The 16,925-nt window shown below is 36.2% G+C and overlaps 1 protein-coding gene across 2 annotated transcripts; it reads right to left on the bottom strand.

Moving 5' to 3' along the window:
* Positions 1–334: 334 nt before the first annotated feature.
* LOC127440615 (immunoglobulin lambda-1 light chain-like) lies at positions 335–15,702 on the bottom strand. 2 transcript variants are annotated; one of them, XM_051697300.1, is made up of 6 exons: positions 15,516–15,702; positions 15,140–15,435; positions 2,546–2,588; positions 1,743–2,063; positions 1,410–1,469; positions 335–1,049 (listed from the first exon to the last, which is right to left on the bottom strand). In XM_051697300.1, exons 1-6 carry the CDS (start codon positions 15,556–15,558, stop codon positions 910–912), a joined length of 903 nt encoding a protein of 300 aa, XP_051553260.1. In that variant the 5' UTR covers positions 15,559–15,702; the 3' UTR covers positions 335–909. The 2 variants fall into 2 exon arrangements, with proteins under 2 accessions (XP_051553260.1, XP_051553259.1); XM_051697299.1 differs by having other exon boundaries at positions 355–1,049; positions 1,410–1,472; positions 15,516–15,692.
* Positions 15,703–16,925: the final 1,223 nt, after the last annotated feature.

Here is a 16,925-nt window from a genome sequence, read left to right on the forward strand (position 1 = left end):
GCTAATAGTATATCAGTTTTACAAAATGTTTTAATATAGTGCTATAATAATGTAATACATTATTTCCAAATTATCGTTGGTAACAGTTAACAATAAAGTTCAATTTGTTAACATTAATTAATGCATTAGTTATCATGAACTAACAATGAACAATCATTTTATTACAGCAATTATCTTGGTTAATTTTAAATGTATCAAAAAACAATTGTTTATTGTTTATTAATGTTAGTTCATAATACATTAACGTATACACCTAAAAAAAATAAACCATTAACCATTATTAATAAATGTTGTAAAAGTAATGCTCATTGTTAATTCATGTTAACTATTGCATTAATGTGTTACATTAATGTCTAAGTAATTTATAACTTTTGATTTGAAGATAACATATACAACTTTTCAAAACAAGTTTCATTGTTCAACAAAACATAAAAATACATAAGTATAAGATTAATTTGACAACTGTTTTATTTTAAAATGACATTTTACATTTCATGCTGTGTGGATAAAATGAAATATTCCAGGATTTTGTCAGATTTTATTCAACAAATTCAGAGAACACATAAAAAAACCTGATAGCAAAAATACACAGTACATTTTTTTTTTTTAAATCAAAATATTGCATATATTTTAAAGACGCAGAAAAAGGACAGTTGTGCATTGCTGTTTATAAGCTTTAAAAAGACAATCAAAATACAATCAAGCAATTCATATTTTTTTAGAAGCATTAATAAAACAAATCTAAAACAAATATATTTAGAAGAAATACATTTGAGAATAAATTCCTGACATGGAGTGATGACATGAGCATCTTGTTTTTTATTTTTTAATTTTTTTAAGAAATCAAAGAAATATACTGGACATTTTAAACCTTATGTTTGCTTCATGTTGATCTTATGCATTTAGCCGCTAAGAGCTTGCATCCTTCTTTCCAGCTTTTCTCTTCAATAGAATGATAGAGACAGCACAAAAATAAACTCCGTTCTTCATGAGCGTTACACCATACGCATAAACAAACAGGTACAGACTAGGTGTTTGATCCAAAGTATCTGTAATAGAAAAAAAGCCACATGTGAATGCTTTGATAAAGTATATTTATGTTAATCATTTTCATGCATTTTGTATTTATTAATGTTTGTCATATAAGGTCAGGCTATAAAGCACATTGAGTGGAAGAATCCAGAAAAGCCCTATATACTGTTAAATTAAAGAACTTTTTATTTCTCTTTTGGTGAAGTGTGAATACAATTATTAAGTTTGTCAGTGAAATGTGTCATATGACTTCACAATAATGAGAAGAAAAAAAAAATCTAACTAGCTTAAATGAAAATGGCAGTACATTAATTGAAATGTTGATAAGTAGATATAAATCCAAAATGTATTAATTTCTTAATTATTGCTTTATTCACCTGTTGGGGGTGGACATGTTGCCGGGATGCCAGTGTCAACATTGGTATTCACTGCTGGCTCTTCTAAAATATAATTGTACAGTTACAAAAATTACTCTATATATATATATACAGATAGATAGATAGATAGATAGATAATTTAAATCATTTAATATTTTCCTTTATAAAATAACTTTTAGATTGCTAACAAAATACATAATCAAGCACAGCCTTAGAAGCAACAGAAAGGAAATGAAAGAAAAAATTTAAAAACAACAGCTCTCTGCATCTTGTACAGCAATTTATAACAAAAAATACAAATCAAAGGAACCTGAAACATGAAATTCAAATTACCTTTTCTTAGTTCAATAATTTTGTTGGTTCCCTCGTGGGTAACAGTGCATCGGTAATGGTTGTTTTTGGCTGTATTTTTATCTACGATCACCATACTTGTCACGACAATCGTTGGCCGTTCATTCCTCTGCTCCACAACATTTTCCTTCTCCACTTCAGTCCAGTCTCCTCCTGTCTTGCCCTTCATTTCCCATGAGAATTTCACCAAGTCAGGAAACATCTTCGTGGCTTGACATAACATTGTGCTTTTGCCATTTGGTTGTGCTACGGACAATGGGTACACTGACACTTCTGGTGCCACAGCCTTGTCTTTGCCTGGTTCTACAGAGAGAAACACATGCTGAACATAACTTCAACAAACTAGAAGCATGTAACAAGAAGTACATAACTACATTCTACATTAACACATTTGTTTAGAATTGAGCAAATAAAGGGTCATTGCTTCAGTTTTAATAGTACTGACACTCTTTCCTACCGGTTACTATCAGCCGTGTTCCAGATCCAAATCTTTTGATCCAGTTGTACACTCAGATTAAGTCTATTACAAATACTTCTTCACACCTACTAGCCTGATATACAGTTAAAAAGAGCAATTTGACTGATATTTTACACCATTTCAATATAATGTCCTATCTGTCTTATGTTAAGACCTCCAGGTTTACAGTAATTACAGAGGCTGGAATGCTGGGTTCAAATGTATTCTCTCTATTGTCAGCTGAATTATAGAAATAATTTGTATGCCACAAAGTTTAAAATGCTTAAAAATGGCTTGGCTAACCCTGATAATGCAAGCTTTTACTTACTTGTCACGTAAAGTCTTGTGCCCGAGCCGAAGACTTTCTTGTTTCCCACAGTTATTCGTTCTTGAACAAAAAGATGCACCTATAGTGCAGAAAAGATTCTGTAGTTGCCTTAAGTCCACTGTTGTAGAATATCCTTGCAGACTTTTTGAAAATTGCATAATAAAGGATTCAACATGTCAACATGTGATTCAACAAAAATCCAACATTGATTTTGATAACTGAAGTGTTATAATTGCTTTAAATTTACCTCTGTAGTGAACAGATCTAACAACATCTAAGATATGCACACTGTATTATCACACTGTTGCCAGTAGGGGCTGCAATAGTTGATTTCTTGTCAGAAATTTTGATATCAGCTTCACAGGAAGGGTTGTGGTTTCTGATTAAGGCTTTTGTACAGTGTTTCAGTATTTATAATTATTGTGCGGCCTGTCACCCAGCAAGCACAGTAACAGGTTGCTGACTGTTCTTTTTTCAGTTCGAGTATTTTCAAAGCCATATTTTACTACACTTTATGTATTTTAAAGGAATCAAAACCAGTATCAGGGAATGGTGTTCCATCACTGATTGATGCATACAGAATTCTCTTTAAGCGTTCACCCTCTTTTTGTTGATTCCAGTGGATGTAATTCAAGCAATCTGTAGGAAAGTGGCACTCTATAACAACGGATTTGTCCACAGATTTGGTCAGTGACAATTTCTGTTGTAGCTCCTTGTCTCCATCCACTGCAAAAAAGCAACAATTGGCACATTTAACTACTTTTTCATAGAGATATTATCTCCATAAAATATATATTTTTGTCATAACATAACTGTATGTTTTCAAAATTAAAGACTTACCTCTGCATAAAAGAGAAATAAGCAATAAAAAGGATAACTGCCATGAAAGACCCATAGTGGCCGAGAGAGTCTGGAGAGCTCCTGTTGTGATTCAAGAATGAAACTGATTTCTGAGAGTAACACATGGGAGGTTGCAATGCTATTAAGTTTCCGGCCCTCATGCTAATCTAAATATACTGTATATTGTGGTTCATGATACAGATGGGACACAGGTCTTCTCTGTGCTATGTTAATTACCACTGACGTTAAGCTTTGTACAGTGCTTCAGTATGAAAGTGCCATATACTTGCAATAAAATATACAAAAAGTCTTGATCACAAACTGAAGGCTTGCTACTGTAACCTACAATACTGAATTGCTGGACTCAGTTGCCTTGTGCACTCTGTGGTCGAATAACACTGCTGTATTTGCCCTGTAAAAGAAACATTTTATGGTAAATATGTATTTTACCACAGAGTTGATCCTGACTCAAGACATTTTCTTCACAAATGAACTGATCTAGCAGTTTCTTTTTATGTACAAAATATTATCACACTGTTACCAGTTTAGGGGCTTCATTGATTTATTTTCAATGCTTGAATTGCAGAGACACTGTAAATCTTATCCACTGAGTAAATTATTGTGCCTTTTGAAGAGGGGGTTAATATATGAACAACTGCAATCTATTGATATTTTTGTTAACATTTTTCTCCCTAATCCTGCCAGCACAGCAATGCGTTGGAGACTCAGTTTGGAGACTTAGAATGGAATCACATTCGAAAAATCCTATTTCTCATAACTGGAATCAGTACTATTTTGCCTTTCACCACTATCAATGAGCAACACTTTTTAAACATTCAAATGTGTTGTTTTTTTTTTTTTTTTAACACGGGACAGTGGTTTGCAAACTCATTGTAGTAAAGTAACTAATTAAGGCTGTTTTTTTTTTTTTTTTTTTTTTTTTGGCTGAGATGTTGTATCTTGTTCTGCTGTTATTGGGTGATTTTCACGAAAACCTGTCGAGAAAATGTCCTGGTCATATTTAACCTAAAATCAATAAAAAATAAATAAATTAGAAATTATATTTTTAATAAAGAAACTGAAGCCTACATTTAGGACTATGAAGATGTTTTTGCTTTGTGACATTATTTTCAGGACACTTAAGCACATTTAACTTCCTAATTCTCAACACATCCAGACATTTTACTTTTACTATTCCAATTGTTTTCAATGATATTTGTCATCCCCACAACACAGTTGTTTTTATAAATATATTACAGTATCACAGATGCTGTTGTAAAATGATATAAAAAAAAAAAAAAAAAATGGGTGCAACTGTCTAAAACTAAATCTCAAAAGCCCTAAAATAGGCTTAATTTTCTATATGCAAAATATACATTCTTATTTGTTTCTTTTGATTTTGGAGTAAAATAGGACCAGCACAGGTTTCGAGAGAATTGCCCTATTAGCTTTACATTTTTTAGAGGTTCACTGATTAATATTTTTCATCAGCAGAGCCTTTATATACATTTAACTGCAGCAGACAGAAGTCTAATGACTCCTACCTACCAAATTAAACATTATCAAAAACACATTTTGACTTGTTTTGTGCTTCTTTCAACATCATCCAACTGCATCTTGACATTATTATAATACATTTTGATATGAGCTTTGTAGGAAGAGTTGTGGTTTCTGATCATTGCATAAACCCATAAGTTTTTGTGCAAGACTTACATATTTATATTTACTGTGCCGAGTGAGACCCAGCATGCATAGAAATATACTGCTGAATGCTCTTTTTTCAGACTGGTTATTCTCAAAACAAAATAATTTGATTCTTTCTTTTCTGATTTAAAGGACTCAGAACCAGCATCATTCTGTATTGTTCCATCACTGAGTTTTGAGTACAGAATTTAAAGTTTCTCCCTTTTTTTACTGATACTAGTGGATGTAGCTCCAGCAGTCAGTGAGGGCCAACTTTTCCACCGATTTGGTCACTGAGATTTTTTGTTTAAATTTCTCTCCGTCCACTGCAAAATACTAGAGCATCACTTGTAATTAACTTTTTATAAAGAGGGTACATTAAAGCCTAATAATTTGACAATATATGAATGTGATGGCTATCAATTTGTGCAGGAAGAAAAACTTTTTTGATAACAGAAGAAAAAAAAAATAGCAAAAAATAAAAAAACTTACCTCTACACAAAATATTAATTAGCAATGACAAAGATAACTTCAGCAGAACATTCATGGTGGCAGAAAAACTGTTTTTTGTGTGGGATGTGAGTGGCATTGATTTTTATGTACAACTAACGGGAGGTTGCAATGCTGTTAAGTTTTCTGTCCTTGTATTACACAGGAAAATGTTAACCTAAACAAATGTGCCTGTGTTTTCGGCTGTGTCTAGAAGATAACCCTGCAGCAGCCAAAGTCTCGCTGTTACTCAGGTTAGGGTTAAGGTTAGGTTTAGGGGTAGGTGTAGGTTTGGGATTTCTGTGGGACTCCAGAGCCAGAAATAAACAAAATAAACACAGTGTAAATGTTGCAAGCAACTTTCGTGAGACTTTTGGCAACTTTGTTGATTACCTTCAGCTTCTGTACAGAGCTACTCCACAACAACAACAAAAAGCCATGAGATTTTAAAAGCTAGGAGTTCCTGTAGCTCAACTGGTAGTGCATGGTGGTGGTGGCAATGCCTAGGCCATGGTTTCAATTCCAAAGGATTAAATGGAGGCCTGTTGATAAAATTCATAGCAAATTTTGGTTAATGTTGATTTTTAAAAAATCCAATTGTTTATTGTTAGTTTACGTTAGTTCATAATGCCTTTTCTAATGTTAACATTACAACTTTTAATTTATTTATTTTGTGTATACACATAGCATCTATACTAATGTATACATGAGAGTTCATAATTTTCTAGTATTAAGCAAGATGAATAAATGCTTTGTTAATTGTTAATTCATGTTAACTAATGTTAATGAATACAACCTTATTGTGAAGTGTTACCATAAATATCATTAGGTCTCGGGGCCAATAGATAGTAAAGCAATAGGCTATATACAACAGAGAATAAAGCAAATTCTAGACTGTATTGTTGTAAACTATAATCTCTTTACAATAAAATATTCAAAAGGAGTGTTGTTTCTGGTTCTGGACTGGTTGATCAGTCTGTTTTAAAACACAATCAAACTTCTCTGATTTTCAGATTTCAAAGCCATCAATGAGAACTGTTAAAGCCAATTTTGTTTGAATTCCAATTATTCCTACTGAATAATTTATGTCTGTGTCCGTGTTCTCTTGATTTTTATCAAACTTAAAGATGTATTTAGATGGAAGTTGTCTTAGACTTTTACTGACATTAGTGGCGTGGATGTAGCATCATGCAAAAGCAAATGCTTTCTGTTGTCAATGTAGAAATGCACATTGAGAGTCAGCCATGATGATTAATTTATTATGTGACAGTTATTTATAACAGGGGGTACCTGAGAAAAAGAAAGTAGTATTTGGCTGGTATACTGTATGTAATCTTGATATATCTGACCCCATTGAGTGCCCTGCTCCAGTTAAAATAAAACATCTTTTATAGTCTACTGATATGACAGGTTCTCATGTAAGCATACACTGTACATGATTATAAACATATTTTTTTCAAAAGTACTTTTCATTGCTTTTAAAGTTCAGAGGCAACTAAATCACTTGGGAAGGGTCAATTCTGAATCCAAGGTACTTGTTTTCTTTGTGTTATTATTAATGTACTTTGAAATCAGATCAAAGCGGTTTTGTTATTGTCAATGATCCTTGATCAATGATCTCTACATCTCTTTGCCCTTTTCCTGCTCTTGGCCTAGAGAGCATAGGGGCCTCTAGAAAAAGAGTTGTGTTTGTCAGGTTGAGGGAGAGAAGGTTTTTGTGTAGGGCGTCAGTTTATATTCATGCTGTGTTGAGCAATATCCAGCAAGCACAGTAATATGTTGCTGAATGTTGCTTGTTCAGATGGTTGTTTTTTAAAGCAAAATTATAAGATGTTGTCTTTTCTGATTTAAAGGAGTCATCCCCAGATTCATTTTGTGTGATTCCATCATTAATTTTTTAATACAGAATTCTCCTGAAGGTTTCTCCTTATTTTTTCTGATACCAGTGAATGTAATAATCACACTCTCTTGGGAAATGGCAGTCTGTGATGGCTATTTTTCCCATTGATTTGGTCAGTGAGATTTTCTTTTGCAGCTCCACGTCTCCATCCACTGCAAAATCAACAAATGGCATGTTAAGCTACCTAATCAAGGCCAGTATGATAGAACTTAAGGACATACTGTAATGTCCAACATAGATGGGGTGATAAATGGGTGATATGGCTACAAATGTAAAGACTGTCCTCTGCATATAAGGTAAATAAGGAACAAACTGAATAACAGCAGTGGAAGACTCATGGTGGCACAGAGTGTGGAGATCTGATTTCTTTGGGATATGGGTTGACTTAATTTCTATATGGGTAACAAATGGGAGGTTACAATGTTGTTGACTCCTGCCATCATGCTAATATGAGTTTGTATTGTGGTTCATGATACGGATGTGATATTGTTTTTTTTAATTATTATTATTTATTCTATAGCTTCTATCTATCTATTTATTTGTCTGTCTGTCAATAGCATTAAATTAATTAGTTACTCTGCAAAACAGGTTTTCCAGAAAAAGAGAAAAGCTAATTTACTGTAAATTACTGTAAATACTGTAATTTGTAAGGAAGAAAATATATTCTCTATGATGCTCTTAGATTTTATTTAGTGTATGCATCAAAGCAGTCAGGGGGCAGGACCAGGCAGAAGTGTAAGCAAAATAATAAACAAATTGGAATACTAAAAAATATATGCAAGAATTTTCTTCCTCCTTCTCCGCTTAAGGATCATTGGAGGTCTAAGGATTTGTCTAGCTAAGGGTGGTGGGGTTGTTTGTCAACATGGGAGGAGGCTGCCTCTAGAAGTGGGTTTCCCACTTTCCCACGAATTCCCAGAAGCTAAGACTCCCCAGCCTTCCCAGCGACCAGGGGCTGGGGGACTCATCGAGGCAGACAAGAGCAGGCTGGCAGGAGATAATAGTGGGGAGGAGGTCTGGTCAGGTGATTGAGACCAACAGGTAGGGCAGGCACCAGAGCAGGAACCAACAGATCAATCCAACTAGAGACACTAACAGAAACAACAGCAAACCATCAACATAAGAGAGAAAACATCCACAACAAACTGGCACATGACAGAGCACAAAGGTAGAATAAATAGGGAAGCAAACAAGGAGGGTAATGAGGGAAGGCAAGTGGAACAGATGAGTTAATAACAAGGCAAATGAGGGGGCTGGGTTATCAATCAAGACAAAACTGACACGGGAGCACATGGCAATGAAAAAAAACAACAACAACAAAGCCATGAACACACACAACATGAGACAAAACTGGATCCAGCCACAAACACCAGAAACAATACCAACAGAAGTGTCAGGATGCTGACACTTCTTGTTCTTGTACTTCTTGTTCTTCTTCTTCTTCTTTTTTTTTTTTTTACTGCTTGATCCAACAGCACATTTTTTGACATTGTCATCCTACATTTTGACATAAACTTCAGAGAAATAGTTGTGGTCTTAGATGAAGACAGGAAGCCAGAGTTCATGTGAAAGGCTTCAGTATATATTATTACTGTGCTGCCTTCAACCCAGCAAGCACAGTAATAAATTGCTGAATGTTCTTTTTTCAGCTTGGGGATTTTTAAAACAATGTGATTTGATGATTTCTTTTCTGATTTTATGGACTCAAAACCAGGATCACTGTTTGTGGATCCATGAGATATGCCAGTATACAGAATTCTTTTTAAGGGTTCTCCCTCTTTTTGTTGATACCAGTGGATGAAACCCATGCAGTCTGAAGGAAAATGACAGTCTATAATGGCCAACTTTTCCTCTGATTTGGTCATTGAGAGTTTCTGTTGCAGCTCCCCATCTCCAAACACTGCAAAAAGTAATAACTGACAAGTCAAATTTCATAGAGATGGTATGGTTAAATATAAGGTTAGATTAATCATAATTTTTTTGTGTGTGGTTTAAAAAGAGTATAATAACAAGTAATGTGACCCTATTAAAAGACTTACCTTTGCATATCAGATGAATAAACAGTAAAAATGCTGATAACTTCAGAAGAACACTCATAGTGGCAGAGAGAGTCTAGAGAGGTTATGGCTTTTCTCTTAAACAAGGGTGGAATTAATTTTAATGAGCAACTAACAGGAAGTTGCATGATTACTGAGTTTCCAATCCTGATGCTACAATGTAAAAAGTGGTATTCCGCAATTGTTACATTAAGGAACTGTTTCTATCTGATCTATCTATCCCTTAAAATTAGTTTTGGTTATGTAACTTAATGTAGTCAGGGTTATTCAGACATGTCAAACAATATTTCTGATTTGAGTCAAACCAATTAATTCAGAGCATTCTTCAGCATTCTTCATCCTGCTGACTTCCATGAAGCCTATAGGCATCTCTGTATTTATGAAGTACAAATTTTATCAGACCGAGCTGTTCTTTGTACTTGATATATTCTTCCTCCACCTTTTTCAATTGCTATTAGTCTGGAAAGAACTTGTGGGGTGTTCAGGATAGTTAACAGACTACAGTGTGTGCATAAGTCAGTACTTTTATCATGTATTATTTCCAAGCGTATTTTCCCCCCAATTCATTACCATATTAACCTGAATAGTTACCAAGTAGAATTATTTTCAAGTGCCATTAAATTCTTGATGAGGGAGGTTGTGGCTTAAATCACTAACACCCTGTATTCAGATGTTCATAATTATTAGGCAACTTCCTTACTACATGTAAAACTGGCCAAAAAGACACAAAAAGGGGGTTGAGAAGGAAAAGCACAAATTAACTACAAAATATATAAATGTAAAACCACCAAACCTTTAGTTTCCAACACCACTAATTTGCAAAACTGTAACATTTGTTTCATGTTTAGATTCATGTTCATGTTTTCAGGTCTTTTATTTTTAAATTAGTTTACTTCCTTATCTAGTCATGTGATATCCTGTTTCCCTCATGTTCATGTGTCTTGTTCTCATTGGTTTATTGTCTTATTAACTTGTTATTAGTCTTGTCTTTTCATTGGTTTATGTTTTAGTAGTCTTGTTATCTTGTTATTAGTTTAGTCATTATGGGTGGTCATTGTCATGTGTTTGCCCATGTCCTTGTATTTAAGCCATCTTGTTTGCTATAGTCCTTTGTCGAGTATTGCTGTTTATCAAGTCATTGTTTTTCTTTGGATTCATTGCACTTGTAAATAAACTGCACTTGGGTTCTACACTTCATTGTCTTGTCTTCATCCTGCCCAAACATTACAGAATAATTGACCCACAGTTATGAACCCAGCAGTCAAACTCGTGCACCTACGTCAGGGGAATTGTCCCCTTGAGGATTATGTTTTGGAATTTTGTGGACTTTGTTACTGTATGAATTTTAATGTCATTGCCCTCAAAGACTTCTTTTGCTGTGGTTTAAATGAGTCTGTGTTCCCTGATGCCCAGAGGCAAAATTCCTTGGACTCTGGAACAATACATCAACTATGCCCTTTGCCTCAGTGGTTCGCTGTTTACTGTGGAAGTGGCTGACAAGAAAATCAACTCTTCTACAGTGGCTGAAATCTCCGAGCCAGCACCCACACCTGCCTTGGTCAACGAGCCAGTTCCTGAAGCCTCTGCCATCCCAGCGCCTGAAGTCTCGTCCTTCCCAGAGCTAGCACCTGAAGCCTCGTCCGTCCCAGAGCCAGCATCCTTGGTCACGGAGACCGTTCCCACAGCAGTGCTCCCGGCTGTCCAGAAGAGGAGGAGGAGAAGGGCTCCTGCTCCCCAGTCGCTGCCAGCACTCACGGTCACAGAGGTCATTCTCAAGTCTTTGCCAGTGCTCACGGCCACGGAGGTCATTCCCCAGTCACTGCCAGCGCCCATGGCCACTGAAGCCATTCCTCAGTTGCTGCCTGCGCTCACGGCCACGGAGGCCATTCCCCTGTCACTGCCTGCACTCACGACCTCCGAGGTCGTTACCCTGTCACTGCCAGTGCCCACTGCCAAGGAGGTTGTTTCCTTGTCACTGCATGTGCTCTCAACCACTATGGTCGTTGACGAGCCTGTCCAGTTCCCTGAGGCTGTCGACAAGCCTTTCCAGTTTCCCTGAGCCTGTCCAGTTCCCTGAGATTCTGTCTTCCACGGCTCCTCCCTGAGATTCTGTCTTCCACGGCTCCGCCCTGAAATTCTGTCTTCCACTGCTCCACCCCTCGAGCCTCCCACAGCTCTGCCCCTTGAATCCTTAGCTTCCCTGGCCTCAGAGCCCTCTGAGTTCCATAGTGCCTTGCTCCTCGAGTCCCCAGCTGCTCTGAACCCTGAACACTTTGAGTCCCATGTTGACTTAACCTCTGAGCATTTGCCCCCTGAGCCTCCGCCTCCTGCGGCTCCGCCCCCTGAGCCTCCACCTCCTGCGGCTCAGTCCGCTCCACTTCCTGTACCGCATACTGCTCCATACCCTGTGGCTCCACCTCCTGAGACTCCACTGGACCCTGCACCCTTCCTGGAGCCGCCACACAAACCGCCGGACCCTGCTCCCTTCCTGGAGCCACTTCTCTGACCACTGGCTCTGCCCTGGTCTCCTGGTCCACACCGGTCTCTGGGCCCTTCATCTGCTCTGCCATGGCCTTTTGTAGTCATGCCTGGTCTGCCATGTTTTACTGGCCGTCCGCCAGATCCCTTGTGGCCTGCAGCGCCACCTAGTTCTCCCCTACCTAGCTCCCTCATGAACTTTTTCTTTTTGTATTTGGCCGTTGGGAGCCACCCGTAGAGGGGGGATATGTAACATATTTGTGTGTTGTATCTTGTTTCATGCTTAGATTCATGTTTTCAGGTCTTTTATTTTGAAATTAGTTCACTTCCTTGTCTAGTCATGTGATGTCCCTCATGGTTTCCCTCATGCTCATGTGTCTTGTTCTATTTGGTTTATTGTCTTGTTAACTTATCATTCTTGTCTTTTCATTGGTTCATGTTAAGTAGTATTGTTATCTTGTTATTAGTTTAGTCTTGTTATTGGTTGTCATTGTCATGCATTTGCCCATGTCCTTGTATGTAAGCCCTCATGTTTGCTATAGTTCTTTGTTGAGTATTGTTGTTTGTAACATGATAGTGAAGTCATAATCTAGGCTAGTTTATGTTCTGGTTTATATTCTGTTTTGTTTTTCTTTGGATTCATGTTTTTTTGGATTTATTGCATGTGTAAATAAACTGCACTTGGGGTTCTACACTTCATCATCTTGTCTTCATCATCTCTTCAGCCGGCCCAAACGTTACACATACCTGGAGTCTCCAAAAGTACAAGGTACCTGGTTCTCAGAGTCTTTACTTAGGGGAAGAAGGCTGAAACACATCCTCTTATTACAGTTTTTCTCAATCACTTTGGCTCAATTCTCAAAGGAGAATAATTTTTTTTCAAAAACATAAGTTGAAATCCAGTGGTGGCTGGTGCTAAAAACATTTTTTTTGGGGGGGACGCAAAGAAACAAACTGAAAATCATACCGTCAGCATTGCAGGACTGAATGTATTTGTTAAATAGCCATTTGACAGGTGATATAACCATGTATCATCACTGCTTAGCTAAAAAAAATTAAATTCAACTGTTAAAGCATGTAATAAGGTACCACTAATCGGTGAATTTGCGTTTAATGTGGGTTTATCAGTAATAAAGTGTGAACACCACCAAACACACTCAAAGCAATATTTAACCCATTTAAAAGCACCAACAATATATGAAACCTTAGGAAAATAATTACATTTAAAGAACTGAATTAAATGTAAATCAATCAAATTATCAGTTGGAATGTATATTTTGAAAACTCAAAGGAAAATACTTAATGCCAGTGCAGTGCATCAAATTTAAGACTTTTTAATGTAAAATCTTTAATTTTTGCTAAATCAATTTAATGTCTATTAAGACATTTTAATGGCCTGTTATAACATCTATAGCATTTTTCAGATAGATGTTTTAAGTCTCGTACCCTGTTGTTGTCCACAACGCTTTGGTGCTAGGACTTTGAAATAGCAAACAGGGATAACAATAAAAGGCATTATTTACACCGCATCCAGCTAGCCAACTCAGTTTGCCATAACAAGAGCTGGAGAAACCCGGGGTGTAAGCTCGTCCTCGATCACTTGACTGCTTCTGAATTTGTAAATCGGGTCGATCCAGTCCAAGCTTTTTTCTTCAGGTGAACGCCTTGTGAAAGGGTACGCTACCAACAAAAGTGGGAGTGTCTGGGGCACAGAGAGCTGCGTCAAGTGGAAAATCTGAAGCAGTCACAGGTCACCTGCTTGCCAAAAGTTTAAGGACCAACAAACACACTCATTTGGCTGGTGCCCTGCACACAGGAAGTATAGCATATGTACTCGCACAGAAATGAACCAAATACAGTTTTTTATAACATTTTTTAATAAATGCTAACATGACTACCAGGCGCATAGTACGACTACATAATTTTATTTCATAATTATTTTGCAGTATATAATTAACTTATGTTTAACATGTTTAGGTAGCCTTCTTCTCTGGAGAACTTGAAGGGGGTGGCACCCCAGCGCCCCCTATTGACCAGCCGCCACTGTTCAAATCTCTGAACAATTAGTTTCTTGTTCGCGCAATAACTAAATGCACATGGCTTTCTGATCAAAACTGATGAGTTGATTCTCAGTGAAACTGTCATACTTTTCGAAACTACTAAACATTCTTTCATTATGTGAGCCATCACATGCAAAATGATCCATTCAATTATCAAAATCTGTCAGACTTGCATGTATAGTCCATAAATATCTATGACATGGAATGTTTGTGATGTCTGCTAAAACTCTGGCCAGACCAACAAGAGCGACAGGATGTCCACCAAGAAGATGGGAACTTGTAGTGTTACGTACTGTGAGGAGGTACAGTTTATTTATTTATTTATTTACAGAACTACTGCAAGTTTTTTCATTGTTGCAGTTTTTTTTTTTTTTAAATGTTCTGTTCACTGTATATAACTTTACATGTAAGAAATGTGTAAAAATGGACATACAAATGTGAATTTTCTGTTTACATGTAACACATTGCTACAAAAATAAATTTACTGTATACAAACAAATGTGCATATCATTTTTCTGTGTACTACAGTATTGTACAGTATTGACTTGTCCCAGTAAACTTTTACCTACTGTTGAAATCGTTATCTGAAAAGCTCAGTGTGATACACAATAGCATTCAGCTACACAAAACTGACATTCTTGTATTGTACAGTAAGCAGTCAGTGTCAACAAAAATAAGAACAAAAATGAAATTTGTATATAACAAACATATCCAGGGTTGACTGCCATGGTGAAAAAACATCTAAACATTTTGACCAGTACGGCTCACACGATGACAAAAATCTTTTCATTTTGGTGGCACTGGCCAATTTACGGACACAATAACTTGGTTTTGAAACATGAATTAAATGTTTTGGGTGAGTTGCTACATTAAACTTGCTCATTTATTCTTTTGCTATCTGCAGTCCTATTTACTGCACCAAACTGCACTATTTGGTGCTTGCTCTCATCAGAGAATAGCTGTGAGATGAGTCAATAAATGTAGTTTGTAACAGCTTAATTTTGGTTTTGACTTTGTAGTTTCCTGTGGTGGAATAAGAGCCTCTCTCGAGTTTATGTATCAGATGTAAAATCTTTCTCTCACTGTGGCTGCCATCCCAGCATGCACAGTAATACACGCCAGCATGTTCGTCTTTTATTCCTTTAAGTTTAATGTCATATGAATTTCCATTTTTCTCACCGACAAAGTCTTTTGCTTCACCACTGACTTTGCCAGATGCACTGATGTAGAGTAGTCTTTTAAATGTTTCACCATCCTTCTTTTGGTACCAGTGGACATAATTATCATTGCCTAAGCCATTTACCTCACATTTGAAGGACACTGTTTTTCCAGTTTGCTTCACCAAGACCTTCTGAGGTTGGTTTAATGTCAAACCTTCAACACCTGTGATTCAATAAACTGAACATCAATCATTAAAGTAGTCACATTATTGTATAATTACTCAGCATTCGATGTGTACTTACCATGGATCATTAAGATGACAACAGCAAACATGTTTATATGCATCTTTCATTTGGTTATGTTAGAGAGTATGCTTAATAAAAAAATAAAAAAAATTGTAGTACTCTGTTCCTCTTTATATATTTGCAAGAGTGCCATTTGTATAAACTGTTCAGTTACACACTGCCGATGTCATTTCCTGAGGTGGAGTTACAGTAAATGCCAATGGGGGATGGGGGCGTGGTCATGTGTCTGTTTGCGGGAGAGAGGGAGTGGTGTGGTTCATCAAACTGGTTGGCGTCATTTCTAACAGCTGTTTCTTGTTACAGTGATGGCGGAGGGAGACCTCAAAAACTAACCCAAACACGCCAGAAGGGAGAGAGAGAGCGACTTCGAGTGTTTTGTTATTTAGAAGTTTACGTTTATTGATTATTTTGTTATTGAGAAGTCTGCGTTTATTGATTGAGCTGAGAAAAGCACAAAGAAGAGTATATAAAATGTGCTGAAGGCAGAAAATAAAGCCTCGCCTGAACTGTCATTGCTTCCCGACGACTCCTTTCCATGCCCGAACCTTCAACTGATACACGCCAATACGTTTTTCATACATGATGTGACAAATACTTGCAATAACGAGTCCACAGTAAAAGGTTACTTACAGTTGATACTACTAAATGATTGAAAAATAGATCCTTTTCTACCACAAGTACCTGATGTCTGTATTAGCCATCTGATATGTGGAGTAGATTCTTTTGAAAATATTATAAATAATTAAAAAAATAATTTATTGAATTAAAAAAAAAAAAAAAGAAAAGAAAAGAAAACACTTTCTTTTAGTCAATAATCATTAACTTCAAGCCACTGAAATGCTTTTGTGTAGCTCAATAGCACCATCCACTGTTGAAGATGATCTGCATGATAAACAAACACATTATGCAATGCTCTTCAATATGTTTGGTGCACATAAGTTTATAATTTATTTATAATACTGAAAGTGGAAATGGATCATATCATAAAAATAATAGGAAAGAACATGGAAGGTTATGTCTATATTGAATGTCTATATTTGATACCATTGGATATAATTTGAAAAGCTCAAACCAGTCACTTTGAAGGTGAGATAGGAGGTTATGCCCACTACCTTAACCAAACTCTGTTCCAAATACAATACCAAGAAAGCTGCTTTGATTAAATAAAGCCAAATGGCAAATAAATAAATAAATAAATGTGATAATCTTATATTCAAATGTCACCTTCCTGGGATCTCGAAGAGGACAATATACTGTAAATGTATACAAACATTCATCTGGTTGCTAGAGACATTTGGTGACATGCTCTATTTTTTCTCTTGTACACAGTATGAAATTCAAATACAGTTTTTTTCTTCCAATGTAAAAAATATATATATATATATATATATATATATATATATATAT

Source organism: Myxocyprinus asiaticus, chromosome 5, assembly GCF_019703515.2.
Source record: "Myxocyprinus asiaticus isolate MX2 ecotype Aquarium Trade chromosome 5, UBuf_Myxa_2, whole genome shotgun sequence".
Lineage (NCBI taxonomy): Eukaryota > Metazoa > Chordata > Actinopteri > Cypriniformes > Catostomidae > Myxocyprinus > Myxocyprinus asiaticus.